This window comes from Protopterus annectens, chromosome 2.part1 (assembly GCF_019279795.1).
Source record: "Protopterus annectens isolate FY-2018-M chromosome 2.part1, PAN1.0, whole genome shotgun sequence".
NCBI classification, from domain to species: Eukaryota; Metazoa; Chordata; order Ceratodontiformes; family Protopteridae; genus Protopterus; species Protopterus annectens.
In genome coordinates, this window is record NC_056729.1 from 690,966,359 (window position 1) to 690,992,054 (window position 25,696).

General features: G+C 43.0%; 1 protein-coding gene across 3 annotated transcripts in view; it reads left to right on the forward strand.

Moving 5' to 3' along the window:
- SCMH1 (Scm polycomb group protein homolog 1) overlaps nt 1-25,696 on the forward strand; it is a 1,495,203-nt gene that overhangs the window by 1,037,553 nt on the left and 431,954 nt on the right. For all 3 annotated transcript variants that reach the window (XM_044062427.1, XM_044062428.1, XM_044062429.1), the window contains one exon: nt 18,723-18,849. In XM_044062427.1, the coding sequence (XP_043918362.1) occupies nt 18,723-18,849 (127 nt within the window). The remainder of the gene's footprint in view (nt 1-18,722; nt 18,850-25,696) is intronic.

The following is a 25,696-nucleotide window of genomic DNA, read 5'->3' on the forward strand; positions in this document are numbered from 1 at the left end:
AGTCGGGTGTCGTTTTGCCAAGCACCTAAAAGCCTGGGAGTCAATCACTCAGGACAGATGGGTGCTTCGGATCATTGCCGGAGGTTACACCATCCCATTCACATTCTCGCCCCCACCGTCCAAAAGAATCCGGACCCACCACCCAGTCAAAGGGAAATGGCAGCCGCAGAAGCTTTAAAGCTGCTAGAAAAGGAGTCATCCAACCGGTCCCCACAGACCAGATCGGATCAGGAAATTACTCCAGGTTCTTTTAGTGCCAAAAGACAGGGGACCTGAGACCAATATTGGATCTCAGCAGACTGAACCAATCCGTCACGAAATCCAAATTCGAATGGTCACGTTACAATCCATTCTCCCATTGTTGGAGAAGGATGTTTGGATGTGCTCCATAGACCTCAAGGACGCCTATTATCACATACCGATACATCAGGCGTCCAGAAGGTATCTGCGCTTCAGCCTGGGAGTCAGTCATTACCAATTTTGCGCTCTGCCCTTTGGTCTCACCACAGCCCCAGGGTGTTCACCAAGTGTTTGGCAGTAGTGACGGCTCACCTGAGAAGTCTTGGATTCCAAGTGTTTCCCTATCTGGACGACTGGCTCCTGACTGCCACCACCAGGCATCTACTAATGGACAACCTCAAAGCCACCATCTCCTGGGTGTTACCCTGGGGATTACATTCAATTGGTCAAAGTCTGTCTTGCTGCCCTCTCAACGCATAAAGTTCATAGGAGCAGAGATAGACTCAAGATTGATGCGTCTTTCTTCCTGCCGAAAGGATCCAAACTTTACAGGGCCAAGTTCAAGCTCTGATCTCGAGATCCAAAGCCCCAGCCAGGATGGTTCTACAAGTTCTAGGCTCAATGTCTGCCACGGTTCTTTTAGTCCCTCTGGCAAGATTGCACATGAGGATTCTTCAGTGGCTATTGTCAACGCAATGGTCCTTTCAGGATCTTCCCTCAATCATCACATCATGATTACGGATATATGCAAAGGGACCTTCACTGGTGGCTTCAGACATCCAATTTGGATCAAGGAAACCCTTTGTTCTTCCCTCTCCAGTGGTTACCCTGACGACAGATGCCTCCCAGATAGGGTGGGGGCATTGTCTGGGCAGGCTAGTTCAGGGCTCCTGGCTTCCAGACGAAGCTCTTCTCCACATCAATGTGTTGGAGATGAGGGCTGTACTTCTATCCCTACAAGCCTTACACAAGTTTCTTCCTCAGGGCATCATCGCCATCCACACAGACAACATGTCGGTGGTTTGGTATCTGAACAAACAAGGAGGGACCAGATCATACCCCCTTGCAGAGAGGCCATGAGAGTGTGGGAATGGGCTGTAGCTACCAACCGCTTCTTGGTAGCGACCCACATCCCGGAAAGTCAAATATATTGGCAGACAAATTGAGCAGGACAATTCTCTCTCCTCACGAGTGGTCTCTAAACCACACAGTAGCAGCTCAGGTTTTCAGGAGATGGGGGCCGTGCTGCGACCTATTTGCAACTCCATTAAACACCAAGTGCCAAAGGTTCTTCTCCTTGATCCCACATCAGGGAGTACCAGCCATGGATGCTCTAGCACAACCTTGGCCAACAGGGCTACTTTATGCCTTTCCTCCAATTCCGCTTCTTCCCAGAGTTATTCAAAAGCCTCTCAACTGGGGTCTTCAATGATACTGATTGCCCGTACTGGCCTCGTCAGGTATGGTTTCCTACCTGAAGAAGCATGCAGTGGACGATCCGTGGACTTTAGACCTGATTCCGGACTTGCTAATCCATCAGTCGGGACTTGACATCAGTCCCTTCAATCTTTGAAATTGACAGCTTGGCTCCTCCACTTCCGACTTTAGTTAGAAGGCACACACTAGACCGGAAGTTGTTCACATTTTATCTTCGCCCACAAACCCACCACTAACAAATTGTACCTTAGTAAGTGGAAGAGGTTTGCTATCTGGGCTCAACTCAAGGGCTTAGACCCTATCACTGCTCCTGTCCCAGAGGTCTTGAAATTTTTAACATCCCTGTTTAATCAGGGATCTTCTGTCTCAACTATTAAAGTCCAACTAGCGGCTATCTCTAAATTCCACGAATCCATGGATCCTCCTTTGATGAGCAGCAGACTATGCAAAACTTTCATTAAAGGTGCGAGCCTATTAAGACCACCAATTTTTCATCCTGCACCTCCGTGGGATCTTAATTTGGTGCTTCGCGCATTAACATCTCCCCCTTTCGAACCGGCTGCTACATGCGAGTTAAAATATCTGTCTTGGAAAACTGCCTTCTTAGTTGCAATTACTTGCAAGAAGAGTTTCAGAGCTTCAAGCCCTGTCTATTAAGCCACCGTACTTGATTTTCCACAAGGATAGAGTATCACTTAGGCCTAATCCATCCTTTGTCCCAAAGGTCTGTTCTAGTTTCTGCCTCCAACAATCTCTAGAGCTACCGGTTTTCTTCCCAAAATTCTCCAATGAAGCAGAATACACTCTTCATAAATTGGATGTTCACAGGCAATTACGCTTCTATTTAGACAGGACTCAGCAACCGTAAGTCAGACCAGTTGTTTGTGTCCTTCTCAGATAATAAACTGGGCCAAACCATCACAAAAGCTACTATCTCAAAATGGATCAGAGATTGCATAACTCAGGCTTATTCTTCTTGAATAAGCAACTTACAACATCTATCAAGGCTCATTCTACCAGAGCTATGGCTACTTCTATAGCTTTTCATTCCAAGCTCGCTATATCGAAATCTGTGCTGCGGCTACTTGGTCCAATCCGCACACTTTCATTTCCCACTACAAATTGGATGTGGCATCTAAAGGACGAGCTTCATTTGGTTCCACGGTACTCAGGAGTGTTTTCCAGTGAGCCACCCAGGATTCAGGTGCTAGGGATGCTGTCCCATCATTCAGAATGTAGGCGAGATAGGATCACATAACATCTTTTAGTTATGTACTCACCATAACTTCAGATGTTTGGGATCCATCTCGCCTACATTCCTAATACCCACCCTCCTTCCCCCTGCCTTGGAGATCAGAAGAGATTGAACGGTTTTGAGTGCTACTGTTTTATCTTGTTTCATCTGACGATGTTATATAAGCAGGGTATGCATGTGTGCATGTATGCGGACAAACTAGATCTGGGGGACTGGTAGTGGTGCATCCTGGGATATGGTAAGCTCAGCCAGTAAGAGACTTCGCTCTTTGGCATAAGCGTGCCGAGTCGGAGCCGAGGGATCGGCTCCGAACCCATCATTCAGAATGTAGGCGAGATGGATCCCAAACATCTGAAGTTATGGTGAGTACATAACTAAAAGTTCTCCCCTCTCCCCTACCCTTAGGACAGCTGTTTAACTTAGAGGCTCTCCTTCCCTTCCTTTTTTGTTACTGTATAAAAAAAAAAAAAAAACTGTTGTGTTCGTTTAGTAGTAGGGATGTTTTGTCTGTCTGTATTGTGGTACTTGGATTGTGTGTAGTGATAGAGTTATGTCCAAGGATATGAAAGTTTCTGGCTTCAAAAAGTGTGACTCATGCTGTCAGAAAATGTCTCTGACAGATGGGCACACTAGTTGCGTTTTTTGTTTGGGCGCTGTTCACCTGCAGATCTCTTCTTCTATTTGCCACGCCTTTAGTCCAAGGGTCCTGCAGGAGCGCAAAAAAATATTAATCCTTTGGGGTTTATTGAAGCCTCAAGATTCACCGGCAAAGAGTTCCCAGCCAGTGAAATCCCCTAAATCTGTCAAACCGTCGGCTCCACCTTCGGAGCCGACTCCTGTACTGGAACAACCGAGTATGTCGGTTTCGGCTGGCACCGACAAGACAACTCCGTCGGCTCCATCAGATGTTTCGGAGCCATCATGGAGCCATAAAAGACTGAGGTCCCCTTCTTTAGAGTCCATTCAAACGGCGCCTCGGTCACCATTATTACAAAGTGAACGTAGTCACCATTCTTCACACTCCTCTCGATCCTGTAGGCTTTCGGATCATGATGTAGAGAGAGTAGTAAGTAGGTTGCTTAAGTCACAGGCACTAGCTAAATTGCTGTCCAGCCCACCTCAACAGGTATCAGCTCCAACCGCCTCTATATCCATTCCTCCTCCGACTCCATTATGTTCGGAGCCAGTATTCATTGGTGTGCGGGTAGTGGATCCGTCAGCTCTGATCACCATCTCTCCTTCGGCTCTGATTACCTCGATTGTTCCTTCTATTGAGGAATCTGGATGCCAGGGCGCTCTCGTCTGTTCCAAGGGAGGGACTGGCATCGGACCCTTGTCCGACCCCGTTCTCCCCCTCTGAGCTTTGGCACAGGTGATCTCGGCTCCAACATCGGCCTTGGAGCCGTCGCCCTCGGTGCGGAGAAAGATTCCTATTTCTTCGGAACCGGAGCTTTCTCTGCCTCGAGGGTGGGACGCCTTCGAGGTCATGCGGAGTGTGCTGTCCCTCGAAACAGCTGAACTACCAGCTCCATCGGCTCCGTCCCCCATAGTGTCTATGCCAACCTCTGCTCCTCCTCCAGACCCCAAGCGTAGGGAACCGATGCCCCAGGACACCCCACTGGGTGTTCCCTCTTCTTCCAAGGCCTCCCCTGATCACTCAGAGGAGCCCCCTCGGAAGAAGTGCAAGAGGAAGCACATTGACTCCCCTTAGTCTGTCACTTCAGATACAGACTTAGATGAATCGGAAGGGTCCCCGAGGTCCCCCTCTGAAGATGTTTCCTTTTTGGACATCCTTGAAATGCTTAGGCAGAGGGGGAACTGGACTTCCCTAGCCCCTACCGAGGATGAGTCTGTACTCCTGGATGCATTTGGTTCCTGACCTTCTACCTCCTGGGTTTCTCCTCCTTTCGACCCACTCATGTCTGTGGTGGCTCGAAAGGCTTGGTCAGCTCCAGACACTGTGGAACCAACTCCGAGGAGACCTAACAAGTTTGTTACAGCCCCCCAGGATAAGCAATTCCTTTCCAAAGGTGTGCCCGTTGATGCCATGGTGGTAGCAGCAGCCACCAAGAAAGAGCAGAAACCTCTTAATCTGTTCATCCCCCTAACAAAGAGTCTTAGACGATGGACAGATATGAAAAGCGAATGTTTGCTTCAACGACCTTCTCGATGAGGTCCCTGAACTATCTATGTCATTTTACTCGTCTTCAAAGGGATCTGCTGAAAGAGCTTGGAGATGCCCTTTAAGATCCTACAGCTGAGGGAGTACAAGCCAATGTAGCTTCCCAGCTGGCGACTCTTAATTCCATAGTCAATTGCTCCATGAGGCTGATTTCCTATGCAGCCGATGGAGCGAACAGAGCTGCTGGCACAGGTGTGGCCATCAGGAGACATGCTTGCATGCCTCTGTCTCAGTTTGTGGAACCCTTTCAAGCGTCCTTCACCAATACTCCCTTTGATGGCTCCTTTCTCTTTGGGCCTCAGGTGAAAGACACGTTGCCCAGGTGTGAGCAAGAAGGCAAGACTCTCTCTGCCATGGGAGTCCATTTTTCCACTCCCTCTAGACCTTACCCCAAGGGTCAGAAGAGTGGGAAGATGTGGTTCCGGAAATCCCAGGGATCCTTGCCTGACACACGTAGTGATTTTTCCTCCCGAGGCAGAGGGGGAAACAACAATAACAGACGCCGCCCTCGTGGCAGAGGGGGTCCGCAGAACCATGGTGACAGAGAATCCTTCTCTGGCAAGCCCTTCCAGCATCCCTGAAGGGTTGCCTGGTTGCTCTCCTCTGGAGGCAGTCGGGGGAAGACTTTTGCTGTACCCAAAAGCCTGGCAAAATTTAACAAGAGACAAATGGGTACTATCCATTATATCCGGAGGTTACAAAATTCTCTTCCATCCATCCCCCTTACAGTCAAAAAAGGCCCTTCCAGATGTTCCACCTGATCTGAGGGAGCAAGCAGTCATAGAAGTTTCAAAACTGCTAGAAAAAAGAACCGTTCAGGAAGTCCTCTCACACCAGCTCGGATCCGGAACTTACTCTAGATTCTTTTTGGTACCAAAAAAGACAGGGGACTGGAGACCAATTCTGGATCTCAGCAGACTAAACAAATCTGTACAAAGAGAAAAGTTTCGGATGGTCAGGCTACAGTCCATATTACCCTTTCTGGGTCAGGACAATTAGATGTGCTCGATAGATCTTCGGGACGCTTACTACCATATCAAGATGAATAGACGCTCCAGGAGATTTCTTCGCTTCCGGGTAGGGGCCAGTCATTACAAGTTCAGAGCTCTGCCCTTTGGTCTCACCTCAGCCCCCAGGGTTTTCACCAAGTGTATGGCAGTAGTCACGGCTCACCTGAGGCGTCAAGCATTCCAGGTGTTTCCATATCTAGACTACTGGCTCCTCACTGCTACCACCAGGCATCAACTCTTACAAGTACGGGGTTATACAATCACATCATGCACTCAACTAGGCATCACAATAAATTTTGAAAAGCCTGCCTTGTTGCCCTGTCAGTCTATCACTTACCTAGGAGCAGAATTAAACACAAGGGAGATGTTTGCAAGATTACCACTGGAAAGTGTTTCCACAATTTGTCAACAAGTGTTAATCCTAATGTAGAACAAAAGGATTCAAGTCAGATATGTCCTTCAAGCTCTGGGCTCCATGGCAGCTGCCATTCTTCTAGTTCCATTAGCGCATTTCCATATGAGAATTCTTCAGTGGCTTCTTTTCACACAGTGGTCCTTTCAGGAGCTTCCCATGTCTCACATGATCCTGATTACAGAAACATGCAAAAGGCACCTGTCTTGGTGGATGGACTCCCCACTAGTGTCTCAGGGCAGACCTTTCATACAGCCTCCACCGGTAGCCACATTGACCACGGATGCCTCCCTGATAGGATGGGGGGGGCATTATCTGGGCCGGACAGTCCAAGGCACTTGGCAGCCTCATGAGTACCATCTACATATCAGTGTCCTAGAAATGAGAGCCGTGCTTCTGGCGTTGCAAGCCCTTCAAGACTCTCTTCCTTTTGGGACCATTGCAATTCAAACAGACAACATGTCAGTGGTGTGGTACATCAACAAACAGGGCGGAACCAGGTCCTACCCCCTGTGCCGAGAGGCACTCAGACTGTGGCAATGGGCGATTTCCTCCCAACATTTTCTGATTACGACGCACATCCCTGTGAGATCCAATGTCATAGCAGACAGGCTCAGCAGAGCTGTTCTCATGTTTTATGAGTGGTCTCTGAATCGGGAAGTTGTGGATCTTATCTTCCGCAAATGGGGACAGCCTTGCTGCGATCTGTTTGCCACCCCCCTCAACAGCAAATGCAGCAACTACTTCTCCCTTCTTCCGCTTCCAGGTCACATACCCAGAGATGCTCTAGTCCACGATTGGCCTCAGGGACTCCTTTATGCTTTTCCCCCATTTCCCCTAATACCAAGACTCATACAGAAAGTAAAATCGTTGGTTTGCAAAATGATCCTCATTGCCCATTATTGGCCTCGACAGATATGGTTTCCGTTCCTGCACTCCTACCTTGTCGATCAGCCCTGGATTCTGGACCCAATTCCAGATCTTCTGTTTCATCAGTCAGGCGGGTTGCATCAGTCCCTCCAAACACTCCAGCTTACAGCTTGGTTACTCCAATTCCAGCCTTAGCCAGGCTCCCTGGTATCTCCCCAGCAGTCCGTGATATTATCGTTTCCTCACATAAGTCTACTATGAGAAAAACGTATGCTAGTAAATGGAAACGGTTTTCTTACTGGGTAGAGTCTAGAAATGTGGATTCTTTCTCAGCCCTAGTCCATGAAATTCTTGAATTTCTAGCACACCTTTTTCAGTCCGGTGCCGCATCCGCTACTATTAGAGTACAGTTAACGGCCATTTCAAATTTTCATATCGGATTGTTGAATTCTAACATCAGGTCTCATAAGCTCTGTAAGGATTTTTTGAGAGGAACATCTCTTCTTAGACCTCCAGTGAGAGATCCCCCTCCTCCTTGGGATCTTAATTTAGTCTTAACTTACTTAATTTTGCCCCCTTTTGAACTGGCAGCATCATGTTCCCTTAAGTTTCTGTCTTGGAAGACACTTTTTCTGGTTGCTATCACTTCAGCTAGGCATATCTCAGAACTTCAAGCACTATGTGTTCGCCCTCCTTACCTGGTGTGTCACAAGGGCAGAGTTTCTCTGAGGACCAATCCATCCTTTCTTCCTAAAGTTTGCTCAGAGAACAATTTAAATCAATCCATAGATCCCAGTGTTCTTTCCCAATCACAGCAACAAGGCAGAATGCAAGCTCCACCAATTGGATTCATAGACAATTGCATTTTTACCTTCATAGAACTAAGGAAGTCAGACCAGTTATTTCTCTCTTATGCCTTCAACAATCAAAGGCTCCCAGTTTCCAAGGTGACCTTATCCAGATGGTTATCTAATACTATTATCTTTATTTACCAGTTACGGACTAAAGTGTTACCAGCTAAACCAAAAGGTCATTCTACCAGGGCATTAGCCACCTCCATAGCTTTTCAGTCTAGGTTGCCCATAGATTCAATCTGTGCAGCTGCCACATGGGCAAACCCTCATACCTTTATATCTCATTACAAGGTGGATATGGTCTCCCGGAGCAGAGCTGACTTTGGTTCACTGTTCTGAAGAGTCTGTTCCAATGAGCCACCCAGGATGTTAGGTGCTAGGGACGCTGTCCCAAACAGCAAGAACGAAGGCGAGATAGACAACTTAACATAAAGAAGTTATGTATCTACCGTAACGTTCCATGTTAGTTGTCTTCATCTCGCCTTCCTTCTTGCATCCTTCCCCCGTCCTAGTGGACTGAGAGGAGTTCTGGTTTTCACTGGCTGAGTATTTTTTCCTTATTCCTCTATGGGCCAGGTTTTTCGTAACCTATTCTATAATTAGATGTATGGAACAACCAGTTTTTTAGATAACTGTTTTTTCTCAACTTATGTCTGGGATTAGCTATTACAGATGAGATCTGGGTAGCTTTCGCTAGGCATCATGGGATAAAGGGTAGCCTCGAGCCAGTAAACAGCTTTCGAGCTATTGAAGATGGCCAGGTCAGAGCCGAGGATCGGCCCCGAACCCAAACAGCAAGAAGGAAGGTGATATGAAGACAATTAACATGGAACGTTATGGTAGGTACATAACTTCTTTTTTCTGTATGCGTTTACTCTCCTTCCTGTGTTACCACGAGTCTTGCACAAGATCAGGCAGGACTCTCCCAAAATCTTGCTTGTGACTCCCTTTTGGCCCATACAGCATTGGTTCCCCCCCTTCATTCTCACTTGGCCAGTTGGAAAATCACCACAAGTTATCCCACCGGGTGGATCTTCTCACACAAGGCAAGGGATCGCTTATTAATCCTCACTTGCCATTCTTCAGCTGACACTGTGGTTGATAAGATTTCCATCCCTTTTAGGCACCTCTCTTCTGAGGACATACTTTGATCCTGCACGAGGCCAGGAAACCCACTACCAAGAAGTCATATATGTCCAAATGGAAAATATTTTCTGTCTGGTGCCTCTCACTATCAAGATTATCTGTGTGGGGAGGTTCCTATTGTTCTATCTTATTTGTGTGATCCGCTCCATGCTGGGTTAGCATATTCTTCAGTTAAAGCTCACTTGTCAGCAATTTCAGCTTTCTGCCCTTGACTCCTCCTCTGGCCTCTAGATTTCAGGACAAGCAATGTCTAAAAGGCATCCTTCATATTAGGCCTCCCAAGAAGCCAGCTCACCTTCCTATTGCCTCAATTTTGTACCTGAAAAATTGACTCAGGCTCCTTTTGAGCCTATTTCTTCAGCTTCCTTACAACATTATACTTGTAAGATTGTTCTTGTTTTTGGCTCTCACTTTAGCTAAGCGTGTGTCTGAACTTCAGTCTTTCATCCTTTCTTAGTTTTCCACAGAGACAGGGTGTCTCTTCTTACCAATCCTTCTTTTATGCCCAAGGTGGTCAGTAAGTTGTCCCTTAATCAGTCTGTTCATCTGCCTTCCTTTTTTCTTTCTCAACAGTCTGCCAGTGAGAAGGTACTTCACACCTTGGATTTTCATATATAGCTTAGGCATTGTTTGGATAAAACTAAATTTATTCACAAATCTGAACAGCTGTTTGATGTCCTTCAAGGATGCATCTGCAGTCATAACATATGGGTTGTCCTGCCTCAGGCAGCCCTTCGGTCGGCCGGATTCCAAAGTCTGGGTCTGGTCTCGGCTGATGTCGCACTTTCCCTGACGTCAGAGCATCTAGGGTTTAAAAGCATCAGCCGACGCCATTTTCCTCAGTCTTTCTTGCCGCGCGGTGCCCGAAGCAGAAGCAGTTCGCAAGTGCCGGTCGGTCAGATCCTGTGATTCAGCTACCGAAGACTACGAAAAAGCTAAGTACCCCGTTGGGGACTCATTCTTGCCTCAGCCGATGTCAGCTAAAGTAAATAATTGTTTAACTTGTGGGAAACAAATACCTCATAAGGATTTCCACTCTTACTGCCTCCCTTGCTTAGGCCCAGACCACGACGTCTCGGCCTGTTCAGCCTGTGCTTCCTTCAACCGACGAACACTTAGACGTCGGTCGGAGTTTGCAGAGGAATTCTTTGGGGATAATTTTGCATATAAGATGCCGTCGGAGACTCCAACATCGCATTTGGTGAAAAAACGGAAGGACAAGGACCGACACTCACAGCCCGCGGTTTCGGCTGAAACCACGGTAAGGCCTACCGCGAGTGTCTCTGTTTCGGCCGAAACCGAGTCCTCGGAGCTTCCCTTAACCGAATCCACTCAACCGACCACCGCGGCCCTGGAGCCCCTGGCTGAGTCGGCTACTGAACTACCTACCGAAACCAGTGTACAGGAAATATCCGACACCATACCTTTGGACAAATCTACTCCTGCACGTGGGGCAGCTAGACCCCCTGCTTCCATGTCCATTAAGGCTTTTTCCAGGGCTAAAGCTGCTAAACTTTCTAAAGCTTTGCCTCCCAAGTCTACCTCCCAGAGGCCTTCTTCTAGTTCTCAGATCCTCAGCCTTGCAGAGGATCTTATTTCTTTAATTAGAATTAGAGGTTCTCAGCCTCACCCGGACAGGGGCTGTCACCCACCACCAGACAAAAGGCCCAGGACTGAGCCCTCTGACCAACACTCTTCAGATGAGTCCACGGATGGATCTGAGTTGTCAGATCACCAGGAGGAGGCTTATTCGCCCTGTGAGGATTCTGATGCTGAAGAATCTATCCCTTCAGCCTCCCCTCCTGAAGAGTTTTCTTTTGGTGAGACTCTACACTCCATGAGAGAGCATTTTCAATGGCAGGGTCAGGAATTCTCTGATTCTAGAAAGAGATTAAGGACCTTTTTGCATTTGCCTCAACATAGGCCCTTAGCTATACCTCCTGTTTTGAATGTTATTGATGATGTGTACAATGATGTTAGTACAGCCCCTGATACTCTCCCCCCGGCACCTGCCAAACCTGATAGATACTACAGGGTCCCGGATTCTCATTTTCATCTGTATAAGGCCCATTCCACAGACCCAGATACTATTTCTCAGGGCCCTAAAGGGGTTGCAGCTGCCACTGCCAAAAATCCTCTACCTTCTGAAAGGGAGTCTAGAGCTTTAGAGAGATGGGGAAAGAAGGTATATACTTCTGCAACTCGTTCAGTGAGGGTATTAAATTGCCAATTTCATATGATACAGTACCAAGAGTATTTGTTAGATGAACTGAATAAGAAGCTTTCTTCTTCTGAACTCCTTGACCGTAAATCCCTTCAGGATCTGGTACAAAATTCACAGCAGGTTAGTAATAATTTTTTAAAATGTGGCTATGATGCACTGGAGGCTTCATGTAGGTCAGCTATGACTGGGGCAGTTATTCGTAGGCATGCCTGGCTGAAGGAACAATCTTTGCCAGACCATGTTAAAGCTAAACTCCTGGATGCTCCAATGGAAAAACAAAAATTATTTGGCTCCTCGGCTCAGGAGGTCTTAAAGAAGTTTGAAGAAAAGGCAAAATCTGTGCAAACAGTTAAGGATTTTCTGCAAGTACAACCACCGAGATTCAGCAGAAACTGGCCTACTAAGAATTGGTCCTTTCCAGACTCGGACAGAGCCCAGAGAGGCAGGAACAGGCGTCCCAGAGGTAGAGGGCAAGCTAGGGGCTCCTACAGAGGCCGTGAGTGGCAGCCTACCAACCAGAGAGGTAGTGCAGCAACAGCAACAACTACTACTACACCAGGACAGACACAATGACTTAACTTTGATTCCGCCTACCAGGGCTCAATTGGAAGCACCCTTGGGTGGAAAGCTTTCCTTATTCTCAAAAAACTGGCATTATATTACAAGGGACACATGGACACTGCAAATAATAGACAAAGGATACAGGTTCCACTTCCACACTTTACCAAGAAGGAACGGAATGCCAAACCTGCCACAAAATCAAAGGGCAGAGGCTTTAAAGCAGATCAACAACTTACTTCATATGAAAGCCATAGAAAAGGTACCTCTTTCAGAACAAGGCCAATGATTTTACTCCAGATTATTCCTTGTTTCAAGAAAAGAAAATCAATGGAGGCCTATTCTCTTCCTGTCCGCACTGAATACTTACCTCATTGTGCCAAAATTCAAGATGCTGAGATGCTGACCCTACAGCAACTTCTTCCCATGCTGGTCAAGGAGTCTTGGCTGGTGACTCTAGATCTCAGGGAGGCATACCTGCATGTCCCTATTCGACCAAGCTGCAGAAGACACCTCAGATTTCTTGCAGGATCAGAGCATTATCAATTCTCAGCATTGCCCTTTGGCTTATCTACTGCGCCCAGAGTATTCACGAAATGCCTGGCATCAGTAATTGCACACTGCAGACTTCAGGGGATTCAAATCTACCCATATCTGGACGACTGCCCTTATACAAGCGGACAACAAGAAAAATTTGATAAAGGACTTGGCCTATGCCATCCACCTACTACAGGCCTTGGGATACACAGTCAACATCCAAAAATCAAGGCTTGTTCCATCCCAAAGGATAACCTTTTTGGGTGCAGATCTAGACACAACCACCCAAATGGCCTTTCTCACAGAAGAAAAACAAAAACAACTTCCGGATTACTTCATGAATCTGACAAGACAAACTCAGCTAACTGCAAGGAAAATCCTGCAGGCCCTGGGTTACATGGCATCCTGCATAATTCTGATTCCACAGGCCAGGCTGCATATGAGAAAATTACAATGGTACCTAAGGAGTGTATGGTCTCAGCACAGTCACAGTTTGGAAACTTTGATACCAATCATTCCTTGCCTTCAAAAGGAATTCCTGTGGTGGGCTCATGCCTGCCAGTCCAACAGAGGGTTGCCTTTCAACAAACCAAAAACAAAACAAACCATCACCACGGACGCTTCAGACAGAGGATGGGGAGCACACATGGAGGGCAAATGTATCCAAGGCCCATGGTCTCAAGGACAGCTGCATATGCACATAAACCAAAAGGAAATGCTGGCAGTGATGCACGCAATCGAGGCCTTCAAACCTTTCCTCCATGAAGGCCATCTGTTAATAAGGACAGACAGCACCACGGTCATGTGGTACATAAACAAGCAGGGAGGCACACATTCCTACCCTCTATGCAGGCTGACTATGAATCTATGGGAACTATGCCTGAAACTCAATATCCAACTACAGTCCCAGTTCGTGCCAGGGAAAGAAAATGTACTGGCAGACAGCATAAGCAGAACTACTATGGATGCACACGAATGGATGCTGCACCCAGACATCTTCCTACTCTTAACAAAAGCATGGGGAAAGCCGGAGATAGATCTGTTCGCCTCCCCCCACAACCATCAACTGAAGACATTCTGCTCAAGGACATACCACCCCAAAGCTTGGAGGGTGGACTCTCTCTCTTTCAGCTGGAAAGCTCTAAAAGTATATGCCTTCCCACCTCTCCCATTAATGTCAAAGGTTTTACTGAAGATCAGGGCGGAACGGCCAAGAGTGATTCTGATAGCTCCAGACTGGCCAAGGCAGCATTGGTACCCACTATTGAGGAGCATGTCACAGGCGAAACCATGGCCTCTCCCCCTATGGCCTCTTCTTCTGACGCAGAACAATTTCAAGATCATGCATCCCAACTTGAAAACATTGCAGCTAACTGCCTGGAAAATTCCATAAATCCCCCTCAAAATAACTTATCACAGAGAGTAAAGGACATTATTATGGAAGCTCGCCGGCCTTCCACAAGGAAGACATACTCCGCAAAATGGAAAAGATTTCTCATTTGAACACAACAAAAGGCTTAGATGTGACAGTGGCGAGCATGACACATATTCTGGAATACTTAGCAGAATTGTTCCACAATAGCCTGTCCTATTCTTCCATTAAGATTCTTGCCTCAGCAATTTCAGCAGAATACAATGTGGATCCACCTATCTTCTCGCACCCTCTCCTCAGGCAATTTCTGAGAGGGATCAAAAACATCAATCCTCCAAGAAAACCCCCTTTACCTACTTGGGATCTCAACTTTGTGCTGGAGAAACTAACACTTCCTCCCTTTGAACCAGCAGCATCGGCGGATCTACAGTTTCTGTCTTGGAAAACTGCATTCCTTCTGGCCATAACTTCAGCAAGAAGAGTATCTGAGTTACAAGCTTTAATGGCAGTACAGCCATTTCTTATCTTCCATCAGGACAGAGTTTCACTAAGAACCAATCCTACTTTTATGCCAAAGGTGGTATCTAGTGTATCCCTGAACCAAGCTATTCACTTGCCTACATTCTTCCCAAATCCACAAAATAGAGGGGAAAAGCTTCTACACACTCTGGATATACACAGACAACTACGCTACAACTTGGACAGAACTAAAAGTAACAGAAAAACTGACCAACTCTTTGTAGCATATGCTGCTGGGGTACAAGGAAAAGCAATTTCCAAACAGACAATTTCAAAGTGGATAGGAAATTGCATTCGATTTTGTTACTCCTTTCATGGAAAGACAGTTCCTGCAAACATCAGGCCTCATTCCACAAGGGCCACAGCCACCACTACAGCCTTCCTAAGAGGGGTGGCTACCAAGGACATTTTAGAAGCTGCTACATGGAGCTCCGTGCATACATTTGCCAAACATTACAATTTACCTTTATACTCCAGATCCAGAGCAGGTTTTGCCACAGCAGTCCTGCAGGGGATCTTAACTACACCATCCTTTTCTTAGTACCTCCTCCCCCAGATTGGCTATGGTATTCTACCCATATGCTATGACTGCAGATGCATCCTTGAAGGACATAGTACAGTTTTGTACCTACCATAAATGTAGATGTCTGATAGGTATGCATCTGCAGTCAGGGTTACCCTCCCTCCTTCCCCTCTGTGGTATTCCTAGGGTACTTACCCCTCCATTAGCTAGCTGGGGGATCTATTATGGTGTATTTGTTTGTATATATATATATATGTATATATTTTTTGGAAAATGTTTGGAATTTTTCTGCATTCCTACAAATTTGGCCTTCCTAGAGGGCACCTGGCATCTGGGGCAAGAAACACTGAGGAAAATGGCATCGGCTGATGCTTTTATACCCCAGACGCTCTGACGTCGGGGAAAGTGTGACATCAGCCGAGGCCAGACCCAGACTTTGGAATCCGGCCAACCGAAGGGCTGCCTGAGGCAGGACAACCCATATGTTATGACTGCAGATGCATACCTATCGGACATCTACATTTCTGGTAGGTACAAAACTGTACTTTTCTTTTCATCTCAGGTCTTTGGGTTTGGCTGTTTTTAAGTAAACTATATTTTCCTGAATTACTAAGGCCATTTCTTTTTGTTATTCTTTTCTTGGTAAATGTCTTTCCTTATCAGCGAAGACTCGTTCTGCCAGGGCTGTTACTAAGCATTACAAGTTGGATGTTATTTCCATGGCCAGAGCTAGCTTTGCCAGAGCTGTCCTGCACGGGTTTCTACAGGGCTCTTCTATGCTGTTCTCCTCTCAAACTGCTTCTTGAGCATTTGTACCCTCCCTCAGGTTATGAACACTGCAACAGTGATATAAAGCACACAATGAAGTTGTGTAAAATCTTATAACAGTAGATGTCCTTCTCCTCACTGTTGCAGTATTCACTTCCTCCCTCCTACCCCCTCTGCTTTAGACTGTTCTTTCTTGCCCTCCTGACCAAGCAGCTGTTCTCACTTTTCTCCATCTGGAGGCACATTTTTCTTTGCACTAGGGGCATTCTGTTCCTCCTGAGGCTTTTTCATTTCCAAGTATGTGTGTCTGTACGTTACCTTTATGCCCTAAGCCTTGCACAAGGAGCATGTGTGTGACATACTATGCCTGTAAGCGTTGGTATACTGGCCGGACATTGGTCTGTACTTGGAGGAGATCCCTTAGGTTATGAATACTGCAACAGCGAAGAGAAGGGCATCTGCTGCTGCTGTAAGATTTTGCACAATTGTACTTTTTATGTGGACTAGAAATACTTGTCAGTGATCTGCCATTAATTCTTTTTTTTCTTGGGTCATTGTTGGAGGTCCCTTTTTGCAATCAGTATTATTACCCTCTTTTCCTTTGTCCCTGATACCCTACTGAATATCTGCTCAGAAGTTCTTTGTTTGAATAGAATTGGGCATGCGAATTTGACAAGTACGTCTTCTGTGATATTGCTATTTGTACCCTGCACTTCTTTTAATTAATTCAGTACTCTTTGCTTTTTGTCTGTACCTTCAGTTAAATTTGCATTCCACAATAAAATTGATAAGACAGATAGTCTGATAAAAAAGCTACTGCTTTCAGATCTTTTGTATGACACTTCTTTTGAATATGTTTCCAGCTTGCAGTTTAGATGCACACACTAATGTTTGGCTGGTTGATCTTGTATGTGTTTGCTGATTTTTATCTATGTTTGAACCCATCTCACATTTTCCTAGACATTTCACTTCAGTAAAATATGTAAGAAACAAAAACAGAATATATTTTCAAACCACCAACAATTTTTTACTCACAGTTAACACAGAAAACTATATATACATTTCAGAAAGGGAAGTTATTCCTCCATGTATGGGCATTTGCTCCACATAAGCAACAGTGCCCTTAGGCTTATGTTCAAATTCTTGTACCGAGACACTTTCTTGCCTCTTACTCTTAAACGCCACACACAGGGACCCACCACAACCTCCAGAATCTCTCCCAAGCTACTCCCAGTCTTTGGACTCCCTCAAGCCAAGCTTCACTGTATAGACCAGTCATTTTCCATTCTTGTTCCAAACCTCTGGCAATCCTCTTCCCTCCTACCTAAAGGACCAGTCCCGCTATACAACATTCGGAGAACAACTCCAAAAATATCTTAGTGACAAATGTAAATGTAGGCGCTTGACTGTTAGCCACATCCAACTAACCACAATCTTCCTCTGCTGTCATCTCTACTACCTCTGCCTGCTTTCTGTATATAACTCCATGGTCACAAGATGTGTCTTAGCCATATTGCTTTCATGTATTATAATGATTATTTATTGTGTAAAATGTTTTTGTGTGTAAATGTATTCACTGGGGTTGTACCTGTAAATAGTCAGTTATGCTCACTGTACTACCTTGGTAAACAAACTTCGATAAATTCCATTCCCCGTATCCCTTCCACCAGTTTTTATTACTTCTCACCTGTCCCAGGTCTAATGGTTTAAAGGTCTGAGTTTTCACTACCCAGACCAGTTCCACCTGTTTGATAAGGGAAGACTTTAATTGTCCCTGAGAGGGGAACAACAAAGTAGTTTCAGTTACATAAGTGTTGAGTCATTCATAGAGAAGTTTAGGAATTTCTTTTCAGTTAGCTTAACCCTTTACATTGACAGCTTGGGCATACACGACTTTTACAACACTGGCCATAATATTGTGTGCAGTGCTTCAAATGTTCATGATACCCAGCTACAGTGCAGATGATGCTTGATATCCCCAACCCCTTGCCTCTATGCCTAGCATCATCTGGATGTCTGCTTTTTGGCAAGACATGTTGCCATTCCCCCCCTGTGGATGTGAGAGCCAGAATTGTCCAGTCATTTCCATTCTTCATAGCAAGCGCCTCCAGTATCTGAGCTCTGAATCAAACCCAGGTCATCTGAGTTGAAGGTAGGGCTTTCCCTCTCTCTGCAACAGAGCTGGCAACCAGAATGAGTAGTATCTTTGTCACATAACATTTTTGTGTTGCTGCCCTTCACACCGCCTCTTCCATCTGTGGTTTTGGTATATGACTGCTGATCAAATCAGAATGATGTATGCAGGCACTGTTTATTTAATTTGATTTATTTTTTTGTCCCTTGAGACCAAGGGCTGATTTAAGACCAGTTTTAAAGTGAAGGTGGGAGAAAGCAAAGATGCAGGCTTTGAGTGTGTCCATTGCAGGTGAGCCTAATGGTTACATATTAATAGTTCAGAGTTCAGGTCAAAACATTATTTTTATTCTTGAATCTCTGACAGTTTACCTTGTTTGCTTGCTTTCTGAAAACATTGTAGCTTTGGACATTCTGAATCCGAGTGACCTCAGTGAAAAACCTGAATAGAATTAATGAAATTACAGCATAGGAAACAAATTTCTGTAAGTGAAAAGTTTCATAATATTGTGTATTTTCAACCTAAAATCCAGGTGTTTTATTTCGAGTAACAATGTATCATTTCTCTGATTTTTGCTTGTTTATACTTAGACTGTAATCGGGAGATGTAAAAAAGTGATAAAAAGATTATGAAATTTCCAAGTCTGCACCTTGTTAATGACCACATTTTTGTATTCTACAGAGAAAACCTCGGATTCCACTAAATGTAGCACCTACATCACCTACCACAAGTACTCCAGAACCTGATACTAGCACAGTCCCCAAAGATGGAGCTACTGTCCCCAGCACAGCTATGCATACTTCTACAGGTAAGTTCCTCTTCAGATTTCAGAATCCCATTTTTATGGGTAGGGCAGTCCTTTAGTTAAAATGTTTGAAAACGTGCTTCTTTCTGTAGTATTGTTAAAGCACTTCAAACCTTTCCCCGTATATTCCACATCTGTTTCCCTTTTACATGCTGCTCTAAAGTCGCACACAAAGTTGGACCAATGTATGATATAGTCCACTCCTTAAATGTTTTACACTCATTGTCTTTTTATGTATGGATATGTAAATGGGTGCTAGATAAGTAGTGAGGTGTAACAAATTTGTTACGGAGATTGTCATACACATGGGTATTTTTAGTCAGTTTAATGCATTAATTTGCTAGAAGTGTAGCATGGGATATTTTGTGTACATCACTGAAGTGTATTGTGTTTATTTTTGTTTAATTATTTATCCTTTGTTGACCAGATTAGCCGCCCCGAGGCTAGTGGTCTCTCTACAGGGGAGACTCAAGGTAGTTTTTATACTATTAGCAGAAATTTGGCCATGGCATCAGAGAACTTCCCCTACTCTTGCATTTCTGATATGACTGTAGTGGGCTGAATGGAGTCTTCAGGATTAAATGAAACGATGAAGGCAATGGTGGTATGTTGGTAGACTAGAACAATGAAAGGTACAGAATGGTATCAGAATTGTTTGTGTTGCTGACACTGGCTTACCTGATGATAAACATGAGATAACGATGTTAGAAACTGAAGCAAATGAGTGAGATACAGCATTCTGGAGTCAACACAGGAGAGTCTTAATGGAGATGACATCAGAGGTGCATACAACACTCCTCTGTTTGCCAGTCAAATGTGCGGAATCAAGTGCAAGAGTAATATAGTATTTTTTCAGCAATAGTTCCTACTTATGCCAGTGTTATACAACCTGAAATTGGAGAGAAAACAAATATAACTATGTGGATTAATAGTTTGCCAGTCATACGCATTACATCAAAAAAGGAAAGCCCTATAAAAAGATGTGAGGTATGGGTTAATTTAATTATTCCTTTAGGTGTGCAAGTAAAAGATGTTAAGATTATTCATATCAGAAATTACATTTTTTGTGATTTAACTTGAAAATTCTGCAATTGCTGTGTGTGAGCTGAATATGAGTTTTCTGGTATTAATATCTCATCAGAAAGGCATCATTTTTCATTTTCAGACTGCTGATACTGATGAATTTGATGCAAAACAGTATTTTACAATATGTTCTCAAACTAGTTATGATGCTAAAAGAAGATTTGATGGTAGAAATGTTTCAAGGAAGTTGGAGGGTTTTGGTAACTTTGAATACTGACGAAGGTGCAGTACATCATATTCCCAGTGTTATAAATATCAAAGGTTATAAAGCTTGCCTACAGTTTAGAGGGCAACCAAAAACCTGTTTTTGTGGATTACCAAATCATCTTAATGAAGGTAATAAAAGACTATGCTTTCAATTACACACTGTGATTGGTACTGTAGAAAATGTAAAGTTTCGGGTCATTTTTTTTTTGGTTTCATTGTCCCAAGTACTTGAAACTGAGAAAAAAAAACATATCTTAACTACCACCAAGACATAAAATAATAAAGCAGAAGCATTATTGCAGTTGAAAAATGATTCAAGCAAGTATGATGAGATTAGTGCGGGATGTGAATATGTTGTACATAATACTTGAGATTTTTATGATAATGATAGTAAACACAATTTGGTAGTCAGTCGTGGTCTGGAAGTCAAATTTAGTGATGTTGATGCTAAAGGAAGTACTATGGGGAAACAAGTTAAAGATAAGGGAGTTGATCAAAAAATTCTAGTAGAAAAGGGAAGTGATAATATTTCTCTTTGAAGTTTAAATGTGAATAGTGTAAAAGGTGTTTTACAGTTTTAGAATTTTGTAGACATATTGGTGCAGATTTCATATGTTGGATGTTAGGAATTTAACTAATGTACAACAAAATCAAGTTGAGTATTGCTGAGGAGATGAGGTTTTTTTGTCTTTTGGCTAAGCTACCTGCAGTGGAATAGCATTAGTGTAAACATCTAATTTCTTACTATTACATTTTATTATTGTACAACCAGGGCAACTTGTTTGTAATTTTCAAGCGCACGTAAGCCATCTTAGTTTAATTTATTTATTTATTTATTTAGTAGCATAAAAAAGATTATTAAAAAATAAGTAAATAAAAGCTTTTGTGATTATAATTATGATTATTATATTAATGGAGGATTTTAATTGTTTAAGGAAAAATATAGGAACAATTTAGCATGGTATGATTATGAAAGAGAGAATATGGACAATTAACACTAAATTCATATATGGTACTTTCATATACACAAGGGACTCTACATATTAAAAGTGATTTTTTTTGCATACTCTGGCAATATATTATTACTTAAAATAAGACTATATTTGCATTTTACTTATCATGTAAACTCTTTGTTTCTTATTGTACTTAATTGACTTGTGAATAATGGGAGAAGTCTAAAAAATATGAATGGATGGGTATTAGAAAACGATGATTGGAAATTTGAAGTGGCCTTATTTTTGGAAACAAAATGTTATTAGTGTATCCTTTTTAAGACATCTGGAACATCTTGGTGGATTATGTCTAAAAGAAGTATAAATGCTATTTTACACAGTAGAGAGATATGCTTTAAGGGTGGGGGAAGTGCATATATACTGTTTGGAATGATCATGAGTTTAGATTATTGGATAGTCACTTAAGATAGAATAAATGTGTTACTTTTTAGACAATGGTATGTTAATAATGGCAATAAAAAATGAAATATCGCCATCTTTATAGTGCACCTGTTAAGAAAGAACTTTTTATGATATATAATTGAGAATTTTATGGTGATATAAAATATTGTTAATAGAAAATGTGTAGAAAATATGTACAAACCATATGTAATACTTTCAACTGACTGGGAAGTGTCTTTATCCAATGAAGAAAAGTTAATACTTGATAAGGATATTACTTGAGATTAACTCAATGTGGTATTAGAATTAGTTCCAAATGATTCCTGGCCTGTTCCAGATGGACATCCATATATGTTTTATAAAAAAATATGGACATCTGGGAAATGATGTATTTCAAGGTGGTGGTAGAGTAATTTAAAAAGTGAGACAATTCTGACATAATCAGTTGGAGACCTTTGACTTTAAATAACATTAACTACAAATGTTTTTGTAAAATGTTGCAAACTAGGTTAAGGTTTTTGATGGTGTATATGGAGTTAAAGGAAAGAATATTAACGGTATATTATTGATACTAAGGGAAGTAATATATTGCAATAATAACATAAAGGGAAAATATTATTGACTTGTGACATCCCAAAAGTATGTGAAGCAATTTCTCATGAAGCATTATGGAGTATTTTACATAGTTATGACAGTAACAAAGTAATTAGGATATCACCATTCCTGGGTTCAATCAGTAGTTAATGATTGGCTTAGAAAAATGTTATAGTGAAAAGGGGAGTGAAAGTACAATGTCCCTTGAATGGATTATTTTGAATTATTACTTGAGCCATATTTTGAAACCTATATGGGAGCATTTAATGAAGCATATTTGGAAATATCACAGGGGAATTTTATACCTGTATGTTTATTATTTGCAGAGGATCTCTGCCTTGTATTAAATTTTTGTAATTGTGTACCTCTTATTCAAATATTAGTGTAGTTTTGTAACTCTGTATGATTGTTTTTAACTTAGAAAAATGTAAAGGATGTGGATATACATGTAGAGATACTTTTACTCCTATTAGACTAGATAAACATACTGTATTGGGCATCATCTATAAAAATGAAGTATATCCCATTTGTTAGGATGACATTATTGAATCATTTTTCAAATGTGTAGATGGTAGTTTTATAGATTGTCCTCAAATAAAAGATTATATATTTCATTCTGATGTTTTAAGGTAAGTTGCATTGGTTTTGCATTTCCTTTATTTAAAGTAAAAGAAAAAAATGTTAGAAGTGTATTTTGAATTAATTTAGGTAATACAGTAAAGCCAATAAAAATAAATATTTTATGTTGTATAGTAGAGGAAGGTATGTTAGGTCATTAAACCCTGTTGTATATTTAGCTTTTCTTCATTTATATAATATTGTAGATGTAGTTAAAACAAAGATAATGATATCCTTAGATGTATAATTTGGGAAACATGTAAAGACTGGTGGGTGAGTCTGCTATCAGGAGAAACGGAAAAATGTAGTCACCATATATTACAAGAATATGAAGACAAAATAAAAAAGTTGGAAAATAAATGTAATTGGATATTTTACCTGTTAGAATATTATGGTATGAGTGAATTGTAGATAAATTTTATGACTGATCATTGGTATCTTTGGATAATACTTGCAAATACTTCCATTCAGGAAAGGCAAATAGATTTAAAAATTGGATTTTCTTGGATGTTAATGGCTAAGGAAATTGCTGGTTAAAGGGCTTTATGAAATGCAAAGCATCTCAAAAGTTTGTGATGTTTGTCTGATAGAAGAAACAATAGAACATACACTTATACTTTGCTCCGTTATCTTTGCACTCTTGAACAAAGTGTATACTGATTATAATTTACATAATTTGGAGCCAGTAACTCTCTAGACTTTAATGTCTGAACATTATAATTTTCTTTCAATAGATGAGAGGGATAAACATGATAAAACTGTGCTCAGTTCATTATACATTTTGTGGCTTGCACGATATGATACTTTGTTGTATAATAAATTATGGAGCTGTGATCTTATTATGAAAAAAAATTGAAACAGTTGATCTGTTTGTCTTTTCCATCCATCTCAACCTGTGGATTACGAGATCCGATGCAGATCCAGGGCTGACACCATAGACTCTTCAGCTCCAAAGCACCACCTCCTCTACCTTATAATACACTACCCTCACTGATTCTCCTCCGATGTCATTTGCTGCTGTTACTTTCCATTTGGGATAAGTACTTACGTATTTTTTTGATATTTTTTACTGCCTCCACTAGATTCAAGACAGCCCACACCATTGGACGTCAATCCATACCATGCTATGGGATCCCCCACTTCTCCACTGTCACATCCAGTGTTTCCCCATGTGCAAGAGGAAGCATTTGGACTTCCCCAAGGAGACACTTACCAAGGCTTTTGATCTCGATTTAAGGGAGGGGTCCCTAAAATTCACCCATGAAGACACCTCTTTGGAAGCTTATTATAATTCATGAGATAGTGTGGGGGATGGACCACCAGTACCCTTACTCCTGAGGAGTCCTCATTTTTTCTTGAGGCCTTTGGCACAGGGCCATCTATGTCCTGTGTGATTCCCCTTCTGGATGCCCTCATCGATTTGGTATCTTAGAGGACTTGCAGAGAACCAGACCTGGTGGAGACAGTCCCCTGGAAGCCTGACAAAGTGTGAAGTTCTTCTAAAGATAGACCTTCTCAGAGCAAGAGTCCAGAGATGTATGCTATTGTGATTGTTGCAGCCATCAAGAAAGAGACCTCTGAGGAGATTTCTGCAGTTCACCACCCAAATGGGGAGTCATGGTTGTTGGACCATCTGGGGAACTGCACCTTTGCTTCATCCACTTTTGCTTTGTATGCTGAACAACTTGGTCACCTGACCAGGCTCCAAAGGCATTTGATTCCAGAGATATCAAAGTCAGTGGTAACACAGCAGCCACCAGAAACTCAAACATTGCTGGAAGATGAGTTTTCTATAATGAAATCTGTAATGTATGCATTGATAATGCTTTGCTCAAATGCTGCATATGGCACAGCTATCACAGCAGGAGCCAGAATTACCATGCTCCCACGTCTGGATGCACGTGTGTAACTTTATGGACTGCTTCAAGGCATCCTTTCTAAACACCCCTATAAGTGGTTTCACTCTTTTTGGTCACAAAGTCAAAGATACATTGATTAGTAGTGAAAAGAAGGAAAGGCACCCTGCCATAGGAGTTAATTTCTCCCTCCACAGAGGACCTTTTCCAGGAGCCAGAAGTGTGTGTGTGTGTGTGTGGGAGGGGTAAATCTCTCTTGCAAATTTACAACAGTTTTTCCAGGATGCTGCTGGTGGTGAAGGACCCCCCCTCCCCCACCACCACCAGGGAAGAGGGAGAAACTTGAGTGGACACTCTCCCAGAGGAAGAGGCAGTCTGCAGAACCATGACTTCCAGATTCCCTTCTCTACTATCACTTCAGATGCTTCAGTGTTGAGAGTTGTGTCCAAAGGTTATTCCTTTCCCTTTCATTATTCTGCAAAAGAGAAACAAAGATCACTTCCATTAGCTCCATCCTATCAGCAAAGAGAAGCTGTGGTGGAAATAAGAAAACTGCTTCTCACCCAAGTCATCCAGGTGGTCCCACCAGACAAAGAGGATCCAGTGTTTACTCAAGATTCTTTTTTGTGCCAAAAGAAAACAAGAAATCTAAGTCCATTATGGACCTCAGGAAGCTGAATCATTATGTGAAACAGACCAAGTTCTGAATGGTGATAGAGCAGTCTGTTCTCCCTGTATTGATGTAGGATGATCACATAAAGACAGGGAAGACGGAGTGGACTTTAGAGGAGGTATGTGCACTTCCAGTGGGAAGCCCGTCATTACCAGTTTTGAGTGCCGCCCTTTGTGCTTACTACAGCTCCCTAGCTGTTTACCATGTGTATGGCAGTGGTTTCAGCTTGGCCTGGGGTGCAGGAGTTCCAGATCTTTCCTAATCTCAATTAAGTTAACCTCAAAGATGTCTCTAATCAAAGCAGGGACTACTTGCTCCAAATATGCCTGTTCTTGGGAATCACTGTGAACTACAACTCCAGCCTGGAACCAGTGCAAGTCCTGGAATTCATCAGTTGCCATCTGGATACCATCAACCAAAGTGCT